The sequence below is a fragment of the Schistocerca nitens genome, chromosome 2 (genome assembly GCF_023898315.1).
Source record: "Schistocerca nitens isolate TAMUIC-IGC-003100 chromosome 2, iqSchNite1.1, whole genome shotgun sequence".
Lineage (NCBI taxonomy): Eukaryota > Metazoa > Arthropoda > Insecta > Orthoptera > Acrididae > Schistocerca > Schistocerca nitens.
In genome coordinates this window covers 1,087,071,415-1,087,094,641 of record NC_064615.1, presented here as the reverse complement: position 1 = coordinate 1,087,094,641, position 23,227 = coordinate 1,087,071,415, and the positions used below count along the sequence as shown (strand labels likewise).

The window sequence follows — 23,227 nt, the reverse complement described above, 5'->3', positions numbered from 1 at the left end:
CTATAATAGCTGTTGCTTTAAGATTCTCTCCTTTTAGTTATTTTTTTTATTATAAATGGAATTAATTATTACCATAGCATTGAGATTATTAACATTAAAACTTTATAATGGTCTTAAGCTAAACAGCTATACAAAGTATTGAAACTGCATTTCTACTGTTGAATCTATGTGCGAAAACGAATATTGTTTTATAGATACAAGAAGTCATCATTATGTTCCTCAGGCAAAATGTTAGTTTTAGTATAAGCATTTGGAGCATAATAAGCATCTAGTTATTGTGTAGTCTAGCAACAGTTACCACATAATACCCATTTGTGATGTATTGAAAAAACTCACTTGGTGAAAACCATAACTACTGTGGAGCCCCACCAAGCTTGGTATTGGTATCCTTTCTCATCCTTCTATTTAAACATGACTTTCTAATAAATCTCATGAAACCATCTCCTTCATCATCTATAGCTAACACAGATTTTCTGTTTCAAGTCACTTCAACTCAGTGATTCATACCAGATTATCCTATCTGAACTTCACATCAAATTCATATTAATTGAAAGCAATAAAATACAATGAGTACAGGAAACAACATTTGCTGGGTGTAAACTAACAACAGGCACTACTGGAATTTCAAGTAAGCATTAACTAAATAAAATAAGCAGTCCCAGCTATGAATACAGAATATTCACTCATCTAACAATATAAATACAGTACAGTGAAAATAGTTTATCACAGTCCATGAAACTTAAGTCAGTTTATATAATATTCTTTTTGAGTGTTGTCATAAAAAATTACAATGAAAAGAAAGCTTCTAAATATTGTTAATCAATTACCACCATCAACAACAGTCAAACATGTATTCAAGGAATAGTTATACACGGTGAACATTAATAAAACCGACAAACTGCAGGGATCGATTCCTGACTGGAAACGGAGGAAAAAAGGTCCTCTGAATATGTGTCCAGAAATGGACAGGGCGTATGCAATGATAACAAATCATCCTGGAACACAGTACAGAGCTGCATTGTGCCCACGTCACAACAGTTGTTCAAAGTAGCCTCCATGGGATGCAATGCACACATTCATTGTCACATCAAGGATTGCCACACTCTTTTACATCTTATGGCCTCTCTCCAAATAGCATCACAAGAATCATAAACACATTGCTGAAGGGTCTGCACATTAGAACTGGTTCGGCATACCCAATGCTTTTCAGATGTTCCAGAGGTAAAGATCCAGGGGGTCTAATTCCAGTTATCTAGCAGCCCATGCTACGGGGTCTCCATGTCCTGTCCAATGTCCAGGGAACATGTTGAGGTGCCGGCAAACTGTAAATGCGGAAGTAGCATGGTGCTCCATGATGCAGAAACCACATAAACTGTCATACTGCCAAAGGCCTATTCTCAAGCAGCTGAGGCAGAGTATTCTGGAGGAAGTCCAGGTATGTTCCTTTGTTGAGGCATTGTGCAATAATAAGTGGTCCAAGTATGAGGCCGCCACGAATCCTGTCCATATATTGATGCCTCTATCATTCCCCAAGAATTTTCTGTAACCCACAAATAATTGTGCAGACTGGCGAGGCCAGTTCTGGTAAAGATCGCTTTGTCAGTAAAGAGGACTGATGCCAGAAAGCCCATAATTGTAATGGTCTGGTGCAAAAACCATTGACAAAATCTTTTCTGTAGAGGGAAATCTGCTGCTGATAATCCTTGCACACTTGTTGCAGCTGACAGCGATAACAGCAACTGTCATGCTGGATACACATAATCATATTTGTCCTCTAAATCTGGTGTACGCAAATTCCACTGCCTCCCTGCTTGTTTGTCTGCCTGAAGGAACCCATGAAGTTACAAACGGACAAAAAGGCTTGAAGTATTGTGTGTTGTGGTTGGTGTCTTTGAGGGTACTTGTTTTGGTATTGCCACACTGCCGTTCAACCATTTCCATCTGATTAGCTGTACACAAACAACATTTTGGCTTTTTACCAATATGAATACCAGATCATTCTGCTGCTTTCAGTATGCTGTGTCAATCACACAGCCTGAAGCACATCAAGAACACATAGCACATGGTCAGATGAACTGTCATTCGTCAGTGCCATCTGTCATGACAACAATGCTGACACATGTTCATAGGACCTTTTTTCCTCCATTTCCAATCAGGTCTCTGTCCCTGCAGTTTGTCAATTTTATTACTGTTCATCTTGTATTCCCCAGCTGCCTGCTTTCTTATTTTGAACTGTTTCCTTTATAATGGAAACAAAGATGATACAGACAATTATAAGACAGAGTCTAGGATAAAATGAAATGCCCAGTGTTGTCGTGTTTCATGGCAGCTGTGAGGTGCATTCTATAATTCACTTCCTGAAAGCAGGAGTCAATGCCACTGAGATTCAGTGTCAATTGTGTCCTGTGTATGGGGATGAAGTTACAGCGACAGTGCTGTGAGTAACTGGTGCTTAAAATTCAAGGCAGGTCACATAGATGTACATGATGAAAGTGGTTGAGGAAGACATTCAGATGTGACCAATGAATTTTTGTATGTGAGTCACTGGTTTACAATTTCTGAACTTGCTGAAGATGTGCCCCAGATTCCAAGGGCAACCCCACCAACACCGTCACAGAGAGGTTTGGTTACCATAAGTTTTTAGCATGTTGTGTTGTTGTTGTTGTCTTAAGTTCTGAGGCTGGTTTGATGCAGCTCTCCATGCTACTCTATCCTGTGCAAGCTTCTTCATCTCCCAGTACTTACTACAACCTACATCCTTCTGAATCTGCTTAGTGTATTCATCTCTTGGTCTCCCTCTATGATTTTTACCCTCCACGCTGCCCTACAATACTAAATTGGTGATCCCTTGATGCCTCAGAATATGTCCTACCAACCGGTCCCTTCTTCTTGTCAAGTTGTGCCACAAGCTCCTCTTCTCCCCAATTCTAATCAATACCTCCTCATTAGTTATGTGATCCTACCCATCTAATCTTCAGCATTCTTCTGTAGCACCACATTTCGAAAGCTTCTATTCTCTTCTTGTCCAAACTATTTATCGTTCATGTTTCACTTCCATACATGGCTACACTCCACACAAATACTTTCAGAAACGACTTCCTGACACTTAAATCTATACTCGATGTTAACAAATTTCTCTTCTTCAGAAACGCTTTCCTTGCCATTGCCAGTCTACATTTTATATCCTCTCTACTTCGACCATCATCAGTTATTTTGCTCCCCAAATAGCAAAACTCCTTTACTACTTTAAGTGTCTCATTTCCTAATCTAATTCCCTCAGCATCACCCGACTTAATTCGACTACATTCCATTATCCTCGTTTTGCTTTTGTTTATGTTCATCTTGTATCCTCCTTTCAAGACACTGTCCATTCCATTCAACTGCTCTTCCAAGTCTTTCGCTGTCTCTGACAGAATTACAATGTCATCGGCGAACCTCAACGTTTTTATTTCTTCTCCATGGACTTTAATACCTACTCCGAATTTTTCTTTTGTTTCCTTTACTGCTTGCTCAATATACAGATTGAATAACATTGGGGAGAGGCTACAACCCTGTCTCACTCCCTTCCCAACCGCTGCTTCCCTTTCATGCCCCTCGACTCTTATAACTGCCATCTGGTTTCTGTACAAATTTTAAATAGCCTTTCGCTCCCTGTATTTTACCCCTGCCACCTTTAGAATCCTCCCCCCATGAACCATGGACGTTGCCGTTGGTGGGGAGGCTTGTGTGCCCCAGCGATACAGATAGCTGTACCGTAGGTGCAAATACAACGGCGGGGTATCTGTTGAGAGGCCAGACAAATGTTTGGTTCCTGAAGAGGGGCAGCAGCCTTTTCAGTAGTTGCAAGGGCAACAGTCTGGATGATTGACTGATCTGGCCTTGTAACAATAACCAAAACGGCCTTGCTGTGCTGGTACTGCGAACGGCTGAAAGCAAGGGGAAACTACGGCCGTAATTTTTCCCGAGGGCATGCAGCTTTACTGTATGATTAAATGATGATGGCGTCCTCTTGCGTAAAATATTCCGGAGGTAAAATAGTCCCCCATTCGGATCTCCGGGTGGTGACTACTCAAGAGGATGTCCTTATCAGGAGAAAGAAAACTGGCGTTCTACGGATCGGAGCATGGAATGTCAGATCGCTTAATCGGGCAGGTAGGTTAGAAAATTTAAAAAGGGAAATGAATAGGTTAAAGTTAGATATAGTAGGAATTAGTGAAGTTCGGTGGCAGGAGGAACAAGACGTCTGGTCAGGTGCCTACAGGGTTATAAACACAAAATCAAATAGGGGTAATGCAGGAGTAGGTTTAATAATGAATAGGAAAATAGGAATGCGGGTAAGCTACTACAAACAGCATAGTGAACGCATTATTGTGGCCAAGATAGATACGAAGCCCACACCTACTACAGTAGTACAAGTTTATATGCCAACTAGCTCTGCAGATGACGAAGAAATTGAAGAAATGTATGATGAAATAAAAGAAATTATTCAGATAGTGAAGGGTGACGAAAATTTAACAGTCATGGGTGACTGGAATTCGGTAGTAGGAAAAGGGAGAGAAGGAAACGTAGTAGGTGAATATGGATTGGGGCTAAGAAATGAAAGAGGAAACCGCCTGGTAGAATTTTGCACAGAGCACAACTTAATCATAGCTAACACTTGGTTTAAGAATCATGAAAGAAGGTTGTATACATGGAAGAACCCTGGAGATACTAAAAGGTATCAGATAGATTATATAATGGTAAGACAGAGATTTAGGAACCAGGTTTTAAATTGTAAGACATTTCCAGAGGCAGACGTGGACTCTGACCACAATCCATTGGTTATGACCTGTAGATTAAAACTGAAGAAACTGCAAAAAGGTGGGACCTGGATAAACTGAAAGAACCACAGGTTGTACAGAGTTTCAGGGAGAGCATAAGGGAACAATTGACAGGAATGAGGGAAAGAAATACAGTAGAAGAAGAATGGGTAGCTTTAAGGGATGAAGTAGTGAAGGCAGCAGAGGATCAAGTAGGTAAAAAGACGAGGGCTAGTAGAAATCCTTGGGTAACAGAAGAAATATTGAATTTAATTGATGAAAGGAGAAAATATAAAAATGCAGTAAATGAAGCAGGCAAAAGGGAATACAAACGTCTCAAAAATGAGATCGACAGGAAGTGCAAAATGGCTAAGCAGGGATGGCTAGAGGACAAATGTAAGGATGTAGAGGCTTATCTCACTAGGGGTAAGATAGATACTGCCTACAGGAAAATTAAAGAGCTCAGATGGAAACCCAGTTCTAAGCAAAGAAGAGAAAGCAGAAAGGTGTAAGGAGTATATAGAGGGTCTATACAAGGGCGATGTACTTGAGGACAATATTATGGAGATGGAAGAGGATGTAGATGAAGATGAAATGGGAGATACGATACTGCGTGAAGAGTTTGACAGAGCACTGAAAGACCTGAGTCGAAACAAGGCCCCAGGAGTAGGCAATATTCCATTCGAACTACTGACGGCCTTGGGAGAGCCAGTCCTGACAAAACTCTACCATCTGGTGAGCAAGATGTATGAAACAGGCGAAATACCCTCAGACTTCAAGAAGAATATAATAATTCCAATCCCAAAGAAAGCAGGTGTTGACAGATGTGAAAATTACCGAACAATCAGTTTAATAAGCCACAGCTGCAAAATACTAACACGAATTCTTTACAGACAAATGCAAAAACTAGTAGAAGCCGACCTCGGGGAAGATCAGTTTGGATTCTGTAGAAATACTGGAACACGTGAGGCAATACTGACTTTACGACTTATCTTAGAAGAAAGATTAAGGAAAGGCAAACCTACCTTTCTAACATTTGTAGACTTAGAGAAAGCTTTTGACAATGTTGACTGGAATACTCTCTTTCAAACTCTAAAGGTGGCAGGGGTAAAATACAGGGAGCGAAAGGCTATTTAAAATTTGTACAGAAACCAGATGGCAGTTATAATAGTCGAGGGACATGAAAGGGAAGCAGTTGTTGGGAAGGGAGTAAGACAGGGTTGTAGCCTCTCCCCAATGTTATTCAATCTGTATATTGAGCAAGCAGTAAAGGAAACAAAAGAAAAATTCAGAGTAGGTATTAAAATCCATGGAGAAGAAATAAAAACTTTGAGGTTCGCCGATGACATTGTAATTCTGTCAGAGACAGCAAAGGACTTGGAAGAGCAGTTGAATGGAATGGATACCATCTTGAAAGGAGGATATAAGATGAACATCAACAAAAGCAAAACGAGGATAATGGAATGTAGTCGAATTAAGTTGGGTGATGTTGAGGATATTAGATTAGGAAATGAGACACTTAAAGTAGTAAAGGAGTTTTGCTATTTGGGGAGCAAAATAACTGATGATGGTCGAAGTAGAGAGGATATAAAATGTAGACTGGCAATGACAAGGAAAGCATTTCTGAAGAAGAGAAATTTGTTAACATCGAGTATAGATTTAAGTGTCAGGAAGTCGTTTCTGAAAGTATTTGTATGGAGTGTGGCCTTGTATGGAAGTGAAACATGGACGATAAATAGTTTGGACAGGAAGAGAATAGAAGCTTTCGAAATGTGGTGCTACAGAAGAATGCTGAAGATTAGATGGGTAGATCACATAACTAATGAGGAGGTATTGAATAGGATTGGGGAGAAGAGTAGTTTGTGGCACAACTTGACCAGAAGAAGGGATCGGTTGGTAGGACATGTTCTGAGGCATCAAGGGATCACCAATTTAGTGTTGGAGGGCAGTGTGGAGCGTAAAAATCGTAGAGGGAGACCAAGAGATGAATACACTAAGCAGATTCAGAAGGATGTAGGTTGCAGTAGGTACTGGGAGATGAAGAAGCTTGCACAGGATAGAGTAGCATGGAGAGCTGCATCAAACCAGTCTCAGGACTGAAGACCACAACAACAACAACAACAACAACAACAACACCTTTAGAATTTGAAGGAGAGTATTCCAGTCAACATTGTCAAAAGCTTTCTCTAAGTCTACAAATGCTAGAAATGTAGGTTTGCCTTTCCTTAATCTATTTTCTAAGATAAGTCGTAGGGTCAGTATTGCCTCACGTGTTCCAACATTTCTGTGGAATACAAACTGATCTTCGCTGAGGTCGGCTTCTACCAGTTTTTCCATTCCTCTGTAAAGAATTCACGTAGTATTCTGCAGCTGTGACTTATTAAACTGTTTGTTCAGTAATTTTCACATCTGTCAACACCTGCTTTCTTTGGGATTGGAATTATTATATTCTTCTTGAAGTCTGAGGGTATTTCGCCTGTCTCATACATCTTGCTCACCAGATGGTAGAGTTTTGTCAGGACTGGCTCTCCCAAGGCTGTCAGTTGTTCCAATGGAATGTTGTCTACTCCCGGGGCCTTGTTTCGACTCAGGTCTTTCAGTGCTCTGTCAAACTCTTCACGAAGTATCATATCTCCCATTTCATCTCCATCTACGTCCTCTTCCATTTCCATAATATTGTCCTCAAGTACATCGCCCTTGTATAGACCTCCTATATACTACTCCTTCCACCTTTCTGCTTTCCCTTCTTTGCTTAGGACTGAGTTTCCATCAGAGCTCTTGATATTCATACAAGTGGCTCTCTTTTCTCCAAAGGTCTCTTCAATTTTCCTGTAGGCAGTATCTATCTTACCGTAGTGAGATAAGCCTCTACATCCTTACATTTGTCCTCTAGCCATCCCTGCTTAGCCATTTTGCACTTCCTGTCAATCTCATTTTTGAGACGTTTGTATTCCCTTTTGCCTGCTTCATTTACTGCGTTTTTATATTTTCTCCTTTCATCAATTAAATTCAATATTTCTTCTGTTACCCAAGGATTTCTATCAGCCCTTGTCTTTTTACCTACTTGATCCTCTGCTGCCTTCACTACTTCATCCCTCAGAGCTACCCATTCTTCTTCTACTGTATTTCTTTCCCCCATTCCTGTCAATTGTTCCCTTATGCTCTCCCTGAAACTCTGTACAACCTCTGGTTCTTTCAGTTTATCCAGGTCCCATCTCCTTAAATTCCCACCTTTTTGCAGTTTCTTCAGTTTTAATCTACTGTTCATAATCAACATATTGTGGTCGGAATCCACATCTGCCCCTGGAAATGTCTTACAATTTAAAATTTGATCTCTGTCTTACCATTATATAATCTATCTGATACCTTCTAGTATCTCCAGGATTCTTCCATGTATACAACCTTCTTTTATGATTCTTGAACCAAGTGTTAGCTATGATTAAGTTGTGCTCTGTGCAAAATTCTACCAGACGGCTTCCTCTTTCATTTCTCTCCCCCAATCCATATTCACATACTATGTTTCCTTCTCTCCCTTTTCCTACTCTCGAATTCCAGTCACCCATGACTATTAAATTTTCGTCTCCCTTCACTACCTGAATAATTTCTTTTATCTCATCATACATTTCATCAATTTCTTCATCATCTGCAGAGCTAGTTGGCATATAAACTTGCACTACTGTAGTAGGCATGGGCTTCGTGTCTATCTTGGCCGCAATAATGCGTTCACTATGCTGTTTGTAGTAGCTTACCCGCACTCCTATTTTTATTCATTATTAAACCTACTCCTGCATTACCCCTATTTGATTTTGTATTTATAACCCTGTATTCACCTGACCAAAAGTCTTGTTCCTCCTGCCACCGAACTTCACTAATTCCCACTATATCTAACTTTAACCTATCCATTTCCCTTTTTAAATTTTCTAACCTACCTGCCCGATTAAGGGATCTGACATTCCACGCTCCAATCCGTAGAACGCCAGTTTTCTTTCTCTTGATAATGATGTCCTCTTGAGCAGTCCCCGCCCGGAGATCCGAGTGGGGGACTATTTTACCTCCAGAATATTTTACCCAAGAGGACGCCATCATCATTTAACCATACAGTAAAGCTGCATGCCCTCGGGAAAAATTACGGATGTAGTTTCCCCTTGCTTTCAGCCGTTCGCAGTACCAGCACAGCAAGGCCGTTTTGGTTAGTGTTGCAAGGCCAGATCAGTCAATCATCCAGACTATTGCCCCTGCAACTACTGAAAAGGCTGCTGCCCCTCTTCAGGAACCACACGTTTGTCTGACCACTCAACAGATACCCCTCCGTTGCGGTTGCACCTGCGGTACGGCTATCTGTATCGCTGAGGCACGCAAGCCTCCCCACCAACGGCAAGGTCCACGGTTCATGGGGGTTCAGCATGATGGGTACCAAAATGTCTAACATACGTTCACTAAACTGAGGCAGTGAGTTTGGCCTTGATATTCCTTCTGCACTTCAGTGCTACCATGATGAGGGGGTTGAGATGTGAGTTCAGTACATGAACTAGTCCAAACAGTAGATGCACACTTATTCTCCCAACAAGCCCAAAAAATTCAGACACACACTGTCAAACCACAAAAAGAAGGTTACAGTTTTCTGGAATCACAAAACAGATTTCATCGTAGTAACATTTGAGATTCCTGTGACATCACAGCTTTATTGTGGGACTCTTGTGAAACCCAAAGGTCAATCCAAAACAAACTGCAGAGAATGATTACACAGGGAATCACTTTCCTTCATGATGATGCATGACCCCATACTGTGAATAGAAGGAAGGAAAAACTCTGACTCTTCAGCAAGGACATATTTCAACATCTTCCCTATTAGTGAGACTTGGCACTAAGTGACTTCCATCTCCTCCACAATATGAAGGCCTGCCTGGCTACACAGCAATTCATGACAGAAGATGACCTCAATCATTTTGTCAACAATTGGCAGAAGCACCAGGCAGGATACTTCTTTGAAGAAGGGATACCAAAGCCAGTGTCACAATATGACAGATGTTTGAATTTGGGTGGCGACTATGTGGAGAAGTAATGACATGTAAGTACAGAATGTATATGAATTGTTTCATATATTCTTTTCCTTTTTTAATAGTCAGTCAGAGGTTAGTTTATAAATAGTTCTTGTACAAGTGATGTTTCACGAATGTAACACATACTAATATTACTTTTAGTCTGCTGCATTTTCATCTTTTTATGTCTAGCTTTTTGTTTCATATTTCTATTACACTTACTCTAAATATGTCGTCTTGTAGAATTTCATATTTGCAAATTAATTTATTCAAAGAAAAACACAGAAAATGGACCACATAACATGTTGCTGTGTATTTTGTTCCATTATGCATCAAAAAGGAATTCAAATGGAGAAAGTTGCTAGAATAAAGAAGGAAACTGAAGCAGCTGGAACAGTAGTTAACAGACTGAATTTGCAATTGAGAGATGAGTGGATTTCAAATCCCTGAGCAACCAATTTGATTTAGTTTCTCCATGGTTGCCCTGAATGAATTAAGGCAAATGCTAGAATAATTCTTTTGAAAAGATCATGACAGATTTCTTCCCTGTCCGAGGCATGCCATCTCATACTATCCATTGGCATGACAGACAAGCACAGAATGGGCAAGGCAAATGATATCAATGCATTGTCAAATTCAAATAGCCACACAAATTCGTGTACCCAGATGTCTCAAGTCAAAGTTCAAAAACATAATATTTCCTCTACTTCTTTAAATTTCATAAAGCTTGTCAGAAAAAAGGAGATGAAGGAGACATTGTAAAGATTTTGTTACAGTTTCAAACAGTTGCAGTGTGCAGTTGCTTTGTGGCGTCTTTCTTAAGTGATAGGTGCTACTGATTTTATTCATTCTATACAAAATTATAAAGACAAGTACCATCCAGTGATTAAACATTTTAAAATAAAAGTGTGGACTGCACGTCTGACAGACTTGGGTGAGGAAAGTTTAAGGAGATTCTGCAATGCCACTCAGAACCACTTTCTCACATATGCTAATGTAGGCACGGAGATAGGGCAGATTTCTCAAGCTGAGGGACAGTTGAAAAGTATTCCAGCATTCTTACAAGACTATAGAGAAAATGCCAATCCATTATTACACCCATGGAATAAAGATTCATTCAAAACAGTGGGTTGATGAATGTATACCAGATTTGCTCTCATGTGGCATTTTTGTTTCTTTATCATGAAAAAAAATTTGATTGAATACTGAGGTTATTTTTCAGGGTTTCTGAGGCTGTAAAAAGTGGGAATCTGTTGAGTACATAAATAAAGCTCATAGTAGGCAATGCTGAGAAATAAATTTTGTTTTTGTATGTATTATGTTTTTCACAAAACATGTAAACTCATCCTTGTAATTTCACTAAGTTATAAAATTCTAACTTGCCCTCTGAGATTAAGTTTTGATGAGAAACTGAACACAAAATCTAACAGTTTAGAATAACTCATTATTAGGGACCTGAAAATATCGTGCTACAACATCTTGAACAAACAGTTTCTTCTCGCTACCCTTACACTATTTTTAATTTTCTACAGTATTTAAGTACAGCAGTGCTGACAATTAATGCTATGTTTTAAATGGCTACCCGTGCCCACATGAAACTAAATATCATATAAAGAAAGATGTTTAAATGGGTGATTTTATAATTTCTGCAGGTAATCTGATTCTTAATGCTCCTCAACATTTAGAATAATAGTTAATCCTAGCCTTATAGTTGTGCCTGCTACTCTCATACATTCCAGTGTAATATGTAAACATTTTACGAAGGATACCAATGTTTTTAAAGACTTTGTCTTAAATTAAAAATTTCTGCCAAATATTTCTCACCTGAGCACTGGCCGACATAGGATAATCCGATGCAGTATTGGTCTCTTCGGTGCTTCGAGACTTTGTAAGTTTCTTTAGTTTCCCCAATAAACTCTTCTTCTTTTTCTTTTCTGTGGAATGTGGAGTTTCACTTTGTGTTGAGCCACCAGAAAGACGACTGCAAAGATACAGTTTTGTTAACTTGATTGATTGTTTTTGTCCAGTAATGACTATTTTTGAGTGGCCAAGAGAAGTGAACAAATGCTTGAGCAAATCACACACACACACACACACACACACACACACAATGTTATTTTTCACGTGAAACCCACAAGTGAAGACATATTCCTAACATATGAGGGGCCCAGTGGAAAAGGCGCACATGCCACCAGAGTATGTTGTGTCAGGAAATGGTAATTAAGGAAATATGATTTTATATAGTAATGTGAACTCCTGCTGAGATACAGTAACTAGATGGTGTTTTGCAAAAAACTAGTAAATATTAGGCCACTTTATTATAATTTAAAGTGCAGAAAATGAAATCTTTGACATGTAGACATAGCACGTCATTAATAGTCAAACTTTTCATCATTGTTTTCCTGTTCCAGTGTGTCGTCACTACCATCACTTATCAATGACTAATAAAAACTTGAATATATTCGAGGCACAAACTGCAGTATGCTTTGAAGGTACTTGAACTTTGCTGTCTTAATTTGACGTCCATTTGGATACTTAGGAACTAACCGGCAATCTGCAAGCTTCGTAAATTGTCCACGACACTTCCGTAAACTAACTTGCACAGGTTACTCAGTTTGATTGTGTGAATATTTGATATATACAGAATGTTCACTACTCACTAATCTAAACTCCATAGCGTTTCTGATGTCTGCAGGCTTTTTGCCAACAGTAACACTACATTTGACTATACTGTTCATTATAGACAACCCAAAGACACAAATTCGTCTTTCTTCATTTCAGCCACAAGGAATGGGTTCTTTTGCTTGCTCTTTCTTATTGGTTCAGTCCGTTTTGCTGGAGTGTACACAGCTTATGTCTTTCTTTTCGTCTTCTCAATAACCCTAAAATCCCTGTCACATGGCAGGAATGTGTGACCAGGGAGGAGAAATTTGTGCTCAACAACATCAAAACATTTTTTATCTAGGAGGTACAATCACAGACCTAGGATAATGTAGTTTTTATTTTGGCCAACACAAAAATCAAAATAAATGATGAGCCTTTGATAACATTCTTCCTTCATCATGTTTATAGCCTTTAAAACACAGCTAGCTACTTCATCGGCCCGTCTAGATGCAACATCCTTGGACCAGACACACATCACTGCCTTCTCATCACTACAATGGTGAATACAGAAATTATATGTCCAAAGTTGTCTCTTATAAAAAAACTGTTTCTGTCGAGTTATATGGTGTTGGCAATGCCTGTTGTAAATCCGTGCACAAAATGAGTTCATCACTACCATCCTATTTTGACTCATTTCAGTCACTTTACAGAGCACTATATGCAGCTTCAGCTTTCTCAAGGTGTAGTTTGATGTCTGTGGATTTGGTGTTATTACATGCCTTAGCAGAATCACAAATATGACTTGTATCACTCAACAGCAATTTAAAACCAACACTATATTCTGTGTTGAAAATGGTTTCATACACAAGTTGTTTCACTGGGACTTCACCTGTAATTTTAAGATCTTCACAGTACAAATGATACATTCCAGCAATCAAGTGTACAGAGGTTATGTAGGATTTGTTCGGATTCTACATTCTACTATAATGTGATGTGTACCTTGGAAACATTACGATGTGATTTTCTCTCCTTATCAATGGCGTGAGGTCTGTTACAATGCTTGCCTCTTCCATCCTGTCTAGGTGTATTTACAGATACAAGTGTTGTAGATTCATGACTCTCAGTGTCACATCCTTAATTGCTATGGGCAGTCCTCAAACATTTAACAGAAATGGCATGAACAGCTAGAAATGCAGTCCTATACACTTCAATCTCAGTAACTGGAGTGTCAAAAATAAAATACCTGAAAGAAACCTTCCTCTGGCTCACTGTTGGAACCTTCCTCTTCTTTGGATACACTTTTTTGCACTTATTAGGTCACACTAATCCATATAAATAAGCAATTTGCTTATTATAATCTCCCAACCAAGAAAACTCAATAAATATCGCCTCCTTCTGTTCCCCATTAAATGTTGAGTATTTGCAGAAACCATACCGTAGTTTTGCAGCATGGATGGATCACTGGCACCAAGAAACACTTTCCTTGGGAACAATCTTATTTTTTCGGGATTTATATTCTTTTCCATTGTTTCTTAACCTCTTCCTTTCATTATCTTTCCACTCATTTTCTTTACATTCTTTTTTCATGTAAGCTACTGTTGCAATTTGTTCATGAGTAACATTAATAGCAACATCTATTGCTGACATCTTGGAAACATATGAACAACATTTGAGAAATGCTTTCTGATTGGCTTTCCAAAACCAAGTCAACCAATGAGACGAATCGACTCATGAGACACAGAGATACTATTGGCATGGGCCTCTTTTCCACTGGGAATGAGTCAGTCTTGAATAACAGCAAATACAATACATTCTCTTTAAAGGAACATGCACATGCCACTGTGCTAGAAGTTCCCACCAATGATACTAGATGGCATCAGCTGTCTGCCTGTACCAAAATCACAAAATCGCTGTGCAGGTGGCAAATGCCCCTTTTTCGATTGGGCCCCTCATATGAAATGAGAAGTAAAAAAAAAAAAAAATATAACTTCTTTGATCACAACTATAGGAGACCGCAATACAATTAGATAACACTTTTTGTTATTATAACCTGCTAGTATATTACGAAATAATAGTTCTAGCAACTCATCTTTTAGGAAAAAACTTGTCATTTTTAAAAGCAATCTGTCAGGATAATATGTGGTGGTGATCTACATACATCTCTTTAAAGGGATCAGCATTTAACCACTGCTTCATGCTATTATTGGAGTTTTTTGGCAAGTGAAAATGTGTGCCAAATTGGGACTCAAATCTAAATACCAGCACTTACTTTTCATGGGTAATGCATTATCAATCGTATAACTGGCACAATAAAAGGCATGTATCTGGGTTTGATGCAGTTTGGCACATAGCATTAACTTGCTAATTATCATCACAGGGTATGCTTCATTTCTGCACACATTTCAAGAAATTTGTTGTAAAGGATCCAACATATTTGGAAACAATAACAATGCCCATAGTTACAGTAGAAGATTTAAATATCTTTGCATTACTCTTCATTAACACTAACTTTGGCTTGAAACAGGATGAATCATGAACACACATCTGGCTCACTTGACCTATGATATGAGATGCCTGACAGTGGTGTATTGAGGAGAAAAAAACACTTCAACAACTCTACATATTTCACATATGAGTTTATGAGTTGAAGACTATACCGGTAGTACATATAATGCAAAATAATAACCTATTGACTGAAATTATCAAAACAAGCACTCTTCTGTTGCACAGACTTAAATGCAAATGGACAAAAAATAACAAAATATAAAATAATAGCTTGTAAACTGCCTTATTTCACATTATTATAATATATCATGAGCATGATTTATAGAACATACAGATAAGGGACTGTGTGGCCTTAAGTGCATTCCAGCTTGTTACCTCAATGGATCCCTGATGATTGCATATTTTTTAACATACCTGTCCATGCTGGTTTCTCTTCTCTTAAGTGGATAAAATGTGTCTGATCCTACAGACTGTAAGCTTGATAGGCTGCCTTCGTTCTCTGTATCTGTCCAGATTGACTGCTGCAAAGCATATAGGGGGTAATATAATCTCAAATTTAATGCTAAGTATTACTTTTAAAATTTTTTAAAATTAAAACAGTTGATATATTTATACAATTTGACATTACTCAAACTACTCTTTGATATCATTTGCACCTAATTACATTAACTTGGTACCTCTCCAACAGATACACAAATAAACTTACAACACAAAAGAAACAAGATTTACGTATCACAAAATAAATTTCCCAAAAGTTAATAAAATGGAAAAATATTACACAGAAAGTAAAAAGTCTTTGTAATATAACATAAAATAAAACAGCTACTTCTAATGCATGCTATTACTTTCTGGTACATCTTGACTTTATAACAGTATTTGCAATTAAATTTTGTAATTAAATTGTTACCTCCAGTAAGTTGTATCTGCTTTGTTAACAACTTTCAAAATTCTTACTAACTACACATACCTGCTCTTGTGCTGATGTCTGCTCCAGAGAAAGGCTCTTTCTGTATAAGCTCCCTTTCTGCTGAATTCCTTTACTGTTCCCTGTCTTTGGGCGCATGCGAACTTCTGGAGGATTATCAGACTCTGTTGAGGCAGCTCTGTAATGATGTCATTTACAGAAAATGTACTGTTAACTGCCATATAGAACTAGTTGTAATTGAGTAAATGTTACACATTCAAGCAAAGAAAATAGTAAAAAGAAGAAGAATAGAAATGTTAAAACTATGAATGATAAGTGGAATATAAAAAGTATTGAATATTGAAGTTAAGAATAAGTAAAGTTACAAACCTTCTCATCCCCATAGCTCTTCTAGCACGGTCACGATCTCTTTCTTCTTCAGTGAGTTTTTGTTGTTTTCGCAGTTCTTCAGTTACTTCAGTTAATTTCTGCATTGTTGTTTGCAACTGTATTTTCCTATCCACAGAGGATTCTAAACAAACAAAAAAGTCTAAATTAATATAAAACAAATTGTATTTATAGAATATACTTTTATGTTGGAAAGTACTTTCAAATACTGGAAGAATAATTATGAAAATAAAAACATCATGCCTGAAAATAAGTAGATGTGAAGACTATGTCAATCTTCCAATGGGTTTAGTACTGGTGTATTGATGTGGACTTTAGTTTACGGATATAATGATTATAACACTCATAAATTTAGAATGACTAGGACATCAGTTTTAATTTGGTTATGGTATATGCCTCAGTCATATGTTAAGACACTGCACAAGTTATTCATCCAGCTGAATAGTACACCTGACATGTGCATAACTTATCATATACTTGAAATGTGTTCTATGGGGTGTGCAGCTAAGTAATTAAAACTTCTGTCCAACAAATTATATGATTCTTCTTTAAACTCAAGTGAAATAGCAACACAGCTGTAATATAAATACTGAACTAATTGAAGAAGCCCATTGTATAAGAAAATACTGAACAGCTAATAAAGATTCTTATTCTTATTCTTGTTACTTGTACCAGGGCACCAAAACATAAAAGCAGCTGAAAACTGTCCAAAATGAATTAAGTCTTCTATGTATATTCTTGTTCAAAACTAAAACCAAACATATGCTTCATTTGGCCTATATTATGCTATGCCTCCTATATTCTCATGTGAATCATGTAAAATAATATATTTTCCTTTTCAAAATACAATACAAGCAAGACACATAAATTACTTGTGTTCAAGCCAAGTTCCCCTAAATCTGCGGGTAGACCAATTGTAGACTATAAGTGCTGAATAAGAGAACTGAAATTGCTATTTATTTTACAGTCACACTGGTTTCTGCAGAGGAAGATGTTTTTGAAGCAATTTGAGGATAATTACAGTATTTCCACATGTTATTTGTAAATGCAATGGAAGGTACAACTGTTAGATACAGTTGCAAACATAAAGAAATTCAAGTAACATTATTTTGTTCGACCAGAAATAATGTTTTATTATTTGTTGTTGCTTGTAAACTGCTCAGAGAAGACTTGAGAGATCTGTTGTTGACTAGTTTGTGAAGGAGTTGCAACAAATCAAACTGCCTCAGAGTGAGTTGTACTAAAAATGCACCAAAAAAAGATTGTAGATTTTGCAGAGACCACAAATTTAAATTATGATTTGTTATCTTTTACTACAGAAACAAAAACCAATAAACTAATCTATTCTAATATGATCAACATCCAATAACTGAGGTCTTCGATAAGCTAAACAAAACTTTTGTACAAGAGACACTATAATGTTTTCTGCAGGAATAATTAGGAATTTTCTTTTGGTAAAAATTGTTCCTCTTCATGTTGTGTCAACTAGGACCTTTCACCACTTTCAAGTACAGACTATTACACTGTTGTTCCATACAGTACAGTTTAGTGCTAAATTATTTGCTACCCTACAATTCTGTTGAGAAATCAGGAATGGGGAAACTGGATGTTACATACCTTTGACAAATTCTTTTCTCTCCAGTGACGGTGATGACTCACGTGACTTTGGACCCTGAAACACAAATGTCCATTAGTAAAGAAATATTAAAGAATTTTTTATGGTATTACCTGCTGATATTCTTCACATTTCTCACCTTAAGTCTTCTTGGCGGGGTGGGAGTTGATGGAGATTGTGCAGTTGACGCTGCTGTGGTAGCTGCTTTTTCTTTGCCAGAGAAAAGATCAGGTGCTAGCCTCATCAGCTCATCAACCTGCAAAAAAGCCAATATTGATCACTGTGCTACATTGTTCTAACAGGTGCTAAAATGAATGAGAATAGCTTTGCTTGGTTGCTGAGCTGCCTCTATGTTTCAGGATATCATGCAAATCAGATAGCAGCAAAAAAAAAAAAAAAAAAAAAAAAAAAAAAAAAAAAAAAAAAAAACACAGTGCATAGCCTCACATGCCCATTATCAATCTTATTAAATTCTTTCAGGGTGTACTGGCACATCATTTAATAAGATATTAAAATAAGCCAATGATTCAGTCACTGCTACATGGTTGAAACATTGTTTTATTTTAGTATTTTAGGCATTTCTTTAAGATTATGCAGCAGTACACCCAGAAGGATTTTACTGAGATGTACCATACACTAAAATCTTCTTGCAGTGAGAAAATAGTCATGAAACCTTATCATGCCTACTTTCAATTTGGGGCCACTTTCTGGGTAAACTCAAAAGCAGCTCTCAGCACTTTCAAATTACAAAAAAAGAGCCATTAAAAACGTGTTGGATGCAAACCTAGAGACACATGTAAACCTCAATTCAAGTTCTCTGGTATTCCTCCTTCACCATCTTTCTGTATTATATTCTTTAAAATAAATATAACAGCCAAGGAATGTAATTGCAAAAAACTGTGATATTTATGAGCATTTCACCAGATAAAACATAAACTTACACATGACCCCCAATCAATACATTCTGTGCCAAAATCATAATTTCCACATGGGAGGAAACTGAACTTTTTTTGTGAACTATAAGCAGATCACACAAGCACTAGGCATACAACCATTAATGATTGAAATCTCAACCTGTGTTAGATTTGCTTCACCTATGGTACCTCAAGTTTATTTCTAGTTGGTATTTACTATAGTCACTGTGCTAGATTAGATGCACTTACAGCACCTTAAGTTAATTTATTTGTATACTGTACTTTGCTTTTATCACTGTGTTACATTAGATAAACTTAATGCTACCTCCAAATCCATTTTTACTTCCTTGATCACTGTGGTAGATTAACTCCCTTCACCACACTTCACAAAAATTAATAACATTTCTCATGTTTAAAAAACTGTGTGAACTGATTTCCCGCACATAGCTGGTGGGCATCCTATGTGTGTACTTTTAATTCCTTCATGAGAGAATTTTAGTTCATAGACATTTTTGTGGCAACATACCTGTGTAAATGCATTCTGCAATGAATTGTGTCTGTTAACATTCCAATAAAGGAACTGTTCAGTATTTGGACATCTTTTGTTATGTTGTTTGCCTGCTTTGCCCATCCATTTTACCCTCCACATCTAGCAAACAGATGGTATCCACCTCTTACGTTCAAAGAGGAACTCAATTCCCAAGATGATGACCTCAGTGTAACCCCCCCTCCCCCTGCCCCCTCTCAAAGTCATGCTCCATACCACCGCCGGCTGCACTGAGAGGCTGCTGACAACACATTCCCCTATCACCCAGATAGCACTTACCACACTGGGCTGTGGGCATAGCACAGCACACTACCGCTGCCTACTGCAGGTAACTGAACCCGGCCCCCAGCCCCTCCCCAATCTGCAAGCGAATATGGCCATGTTTCACACTTTCCTCAGCTGCTGCCCACAGCTCGCAAGCACAGCCACTGCTCCAGTGCACTTACCCCCCTCCCACCACTCAGCTGGCCCACACCACCATCCACTTGCTGCATTTCAACTCCCACGGCCCTTAGTTGCTGTTTGCTTGGGTGGAGGCAATATTCACATTACCAGTGACTTCACACAATTTGCCATAACAGTGATGCAGCTAGGGCCTTCTATGGTGGCATACGACACCATCGCAAGCCTGCCACAGTCCGGCAGATTCGGTGCCCTGAGAGACCAGCTGATAGCGCAACTTGCAGTTTCAGAAATGCAGTGCACATCCCATGAATCCTCCACAGACATAGCGCTACTCATAACCTGCACGACTGGCTACATGAACAAGCTCATCTTTATACAGGAGTACATGCTCACCCCCACACTGTGGCATACCCACCCCACAATGTCTACAACCACTAGTGTGGACGCCCATGCAGGTGCCTCCCCCCCCCCCCCCCCCCCACACACACACCTCTGACTAGCTAGTGGTGCCCAGGACGTTTGGGTTGCTGGTGATCTTTGCTGGTATCATGAGCACTTCTGTAATGATGTTGCACCATATGCAGGGTCTCCAATCAACAGCGGCAGACGGCAGTAGACTCCCAACTGCTCTGCTATTTCTCTGTATCTATTCTTGCATAATCGTCAGAAACCCTCCTCCCTAACAGCTTACCTGCTCGATTCTGGCTCTGCAAACTGCTACCCTCCTCTGACCCTCTCTCTCTCTCCTCCTCATAGCTTTGAATAGCTCCCTAATAACAACCTACTGCTCCCACATTGGGTATGTCAACATCATAAGAGCATCCGCATGGACCTTTACCATGGCCGACATTACGGTCCCTATTCTTGGTGCCAACTTCATCACCCACTATTGCTTCCTCCTCAAACTAGAAAACTGCTGTATCATTAATGACATGCCCTGCCATTCCATTCCTTGTAGATCTTGCACTGCCACCCATTTTGTTAATAAACAATTTTCATATTCCAGCCGCTTTGCTGACTTTCTCACCAAATTTCCTCTCCTCATCCACCCTTCCAACAAACCCCCCCCCCCCCCCCTGGGAGGTACACCACAATGCATTTCACAACATTGCAACAGTACTAGACCCATGGTTTTTTACTGCTCCCACCGAAGAGCAGTAAGCGAAGAGCCACACACTGATGGTGTGCTCTGCCCCTTGAAGAGCCCATGTGGTGACTTTTAGGCCCTCAATGCCAAGGTGGTCCCCAGCTGCTACCCAGTGCCCCTCTTGCTACAGTGATGGCCTGTCTGGCGCAATTGTCTTCAGCAAGGCTGGTGCAATCGTCTTCCACAAGGTAGATTGCTCAAAAGCATTTACATTGATTCCAGTTGCCCATATGAATGTGAAGAAGGCAGTAGTAATCACCCAAAGCGTATTTATGCCCTTCTAGCTCTGCAGTGCTGCCAAAACTTAGCAACACTTTCTCGAGAAAGTCCTGCATTGAACCCTGGGTTGTTTCATCTACCTGGGTGATACCTTCATCTACTCACACCACCTCACGGATCGCTGCCAGCACTTTGAGGAGGTATTTTCCTGCCTCCAAGAGGCAGGAATTATCATCAACATGGAGAAGTGCATCTTCGGTGTTCCAGAGATCGACTTCCTTTGACAAGGGCATTAGCCACGGGCTCTGCTCACTGGATGAGATGGTCCAAGCTGTTGCCATATTTCCACACCCCACAACTTTCAAAGAATGCTGCAAGTTCCTAGGGATGGCAATTTTTTTTCGGCACCACTTGAAGAATGCTACAATCATGCAAATGTGGTTTCAGCTCTCTGAGACTGCAGACGTGTGTGCAAGTTGCGTTTGTGTGAGTGTGTTTGTGGGTGTGTGTATGTGTGTCTATTGCTGACAAAGACCTTAATGGCCGAAAGCTATAATTGTGTGAATTTTTTTGTTGTGCCTATCGCGACTCAGCATCTCTGCTATATGGTGAGTACCAACTTTCCTTCTCCGGTATTGTTGTATTTAATTTAGTTATTGTGCTACATTAGGTTCACTTATGGTACCTCAAGTTCATTTGTTTGTATTTGCATATTTCCTTGACCACTTTGTTAGATTGGACCTGCTTATCTTACTACAAGAACATTAACAATGTTTCTCATGTTGTCTAAATATATGTGTAAACTGATGTGAAACTTCCTGGAAGTTTTGCAGGAGAGCTTCTGTGAAGTTTGGAAGGTAGGAGATGCTGGTGGAAGTAAAGCTGTAAGGATGGGTCATAATTGTGCTTGGGTAGCTCAGTTGCGAGAGCACTTGCCCACGAAAGTCAAAGGTGACGAGCTTGAGTCCTGGTCCGGCACACAGATTTAATCTGCTATTAACATTCAAATGTCAGAATTAATTATTCATAGCTCCCCGCTATATCACTACATAATCGTTTCACATAATGGCAGCACAGATGAAGAGGAAACATTATTTGTGAACAAATCATCTGAAATCAACAGTCATACTGTACCTAACACTGTAACAGAAAATATTTTACAAAGAATTGCTTTCCTTGATCACTAAACATCTTGTTATATTTTACATCATAGAGTTACACTGAATGCGGATTATGGAAGGAAATAAATAAAGAATAAAGTTAATAAATTGGCTTTGTGAATGTATAATGTCTACACAAACAAATAAAAAATAATCTATATCAATTAAATTACTTGTACGGTATTCCTGAATGACAGATTTAAAGTTAGAGCTAGAATAATAGTAATGAACTGGACAATGAAATGTGAATTATTTAAGATTTTGACTGATTTATTAAAAACGTTCTGTGTAATATCTGTTTCATAATAATAAGATTCAATTGTTTTCTCTTACAGTGTTGATAACAATCCACATAATCATCTACATCTATACTCTGCAAACCAATGTGATATGCATGAAATAGTGTACGTCCCATTGTACCAGTTATTAGGGTTTCTTCCTGTTCTATTCACAAATGGAATGCGAGAAGAATGATTGTCTGAATGCCTCTGTGTGTGCAGTAATTGTTCAGATTTTATTCTCACGACCCCCATGTGAGTGATATGTAAGGGATTGTAGTATATTCCTAGAGTCATCATTTAAAGCCGGTTCCTGAAACTCTGTTAATGTACTTTCTTGGGATAGGTGACACTTATCCTCAAGAGCCTGTCAGTTCAATTTCTTCTGTGTCTCTATGACACTCTCCCATGGATCAAACAAACCTGTGACGATTCGTGGTGCCCTTCTCTGTACATGTCCAGTATCCCCTGTTAGTCCTATTTGGTACAGGTCCTACACACTTGAACAATATGATCACAAGTCATTTGTAAGAAATCTCATTTGTAGACTGATTGCATTTTCCCAGTATTCTACCAATAAAGCAAATCTACCACCTGCTTCATCCATGACTGAGCCTATGTGATCACTAAATTTCATATCCCTACAAAGTGTTACACCCCAGTATTTGTATGAGTTGGCCAAT

The 23,227-nt window shown here is 38.8% G+C and overlaps 1 protein-coding gene across 1 annotated transcript in view; it reads right to left on the bottom strand.

Moving 5' to 3' along the window:
• Window positions 1-23,227, bottom strand: part of LOC126237483 (uncharacterized) — a 461,878-nt gene that overhangs the window by 4,051 nt on the left and 434,600 nt on the right. Inside the window, exons 37-42 of the mRNA XM_049947630.1 lie at window positions 18,014-18,130; window positions 17,877-17,931; window positions 16,242-16,383; window positions 15,915-16,050; window positions 15,362-15,468; window positions 11,663-11,819 (exon numbers count right to left, since the gene is read on the bottom strand). Coding sequence (XP_049803587.1) covers window positions 11,663-11,819; window positions 15,362-15,468; window positions 15,915-16,050; window positions 16,242-16,383; window positions 17,877-17,931; window positions 18,014-18,130 — 714 coding nt within the window. The remainder of the gene's footprint in view (window positions 1-11,662; window positions 11,820-15,361; window positions 15,469-15,914; window positions 16,051-16,241; window positions 16,384-17,876; window positions 17,932-18,013; window positions 18,131-23,227) is intronic.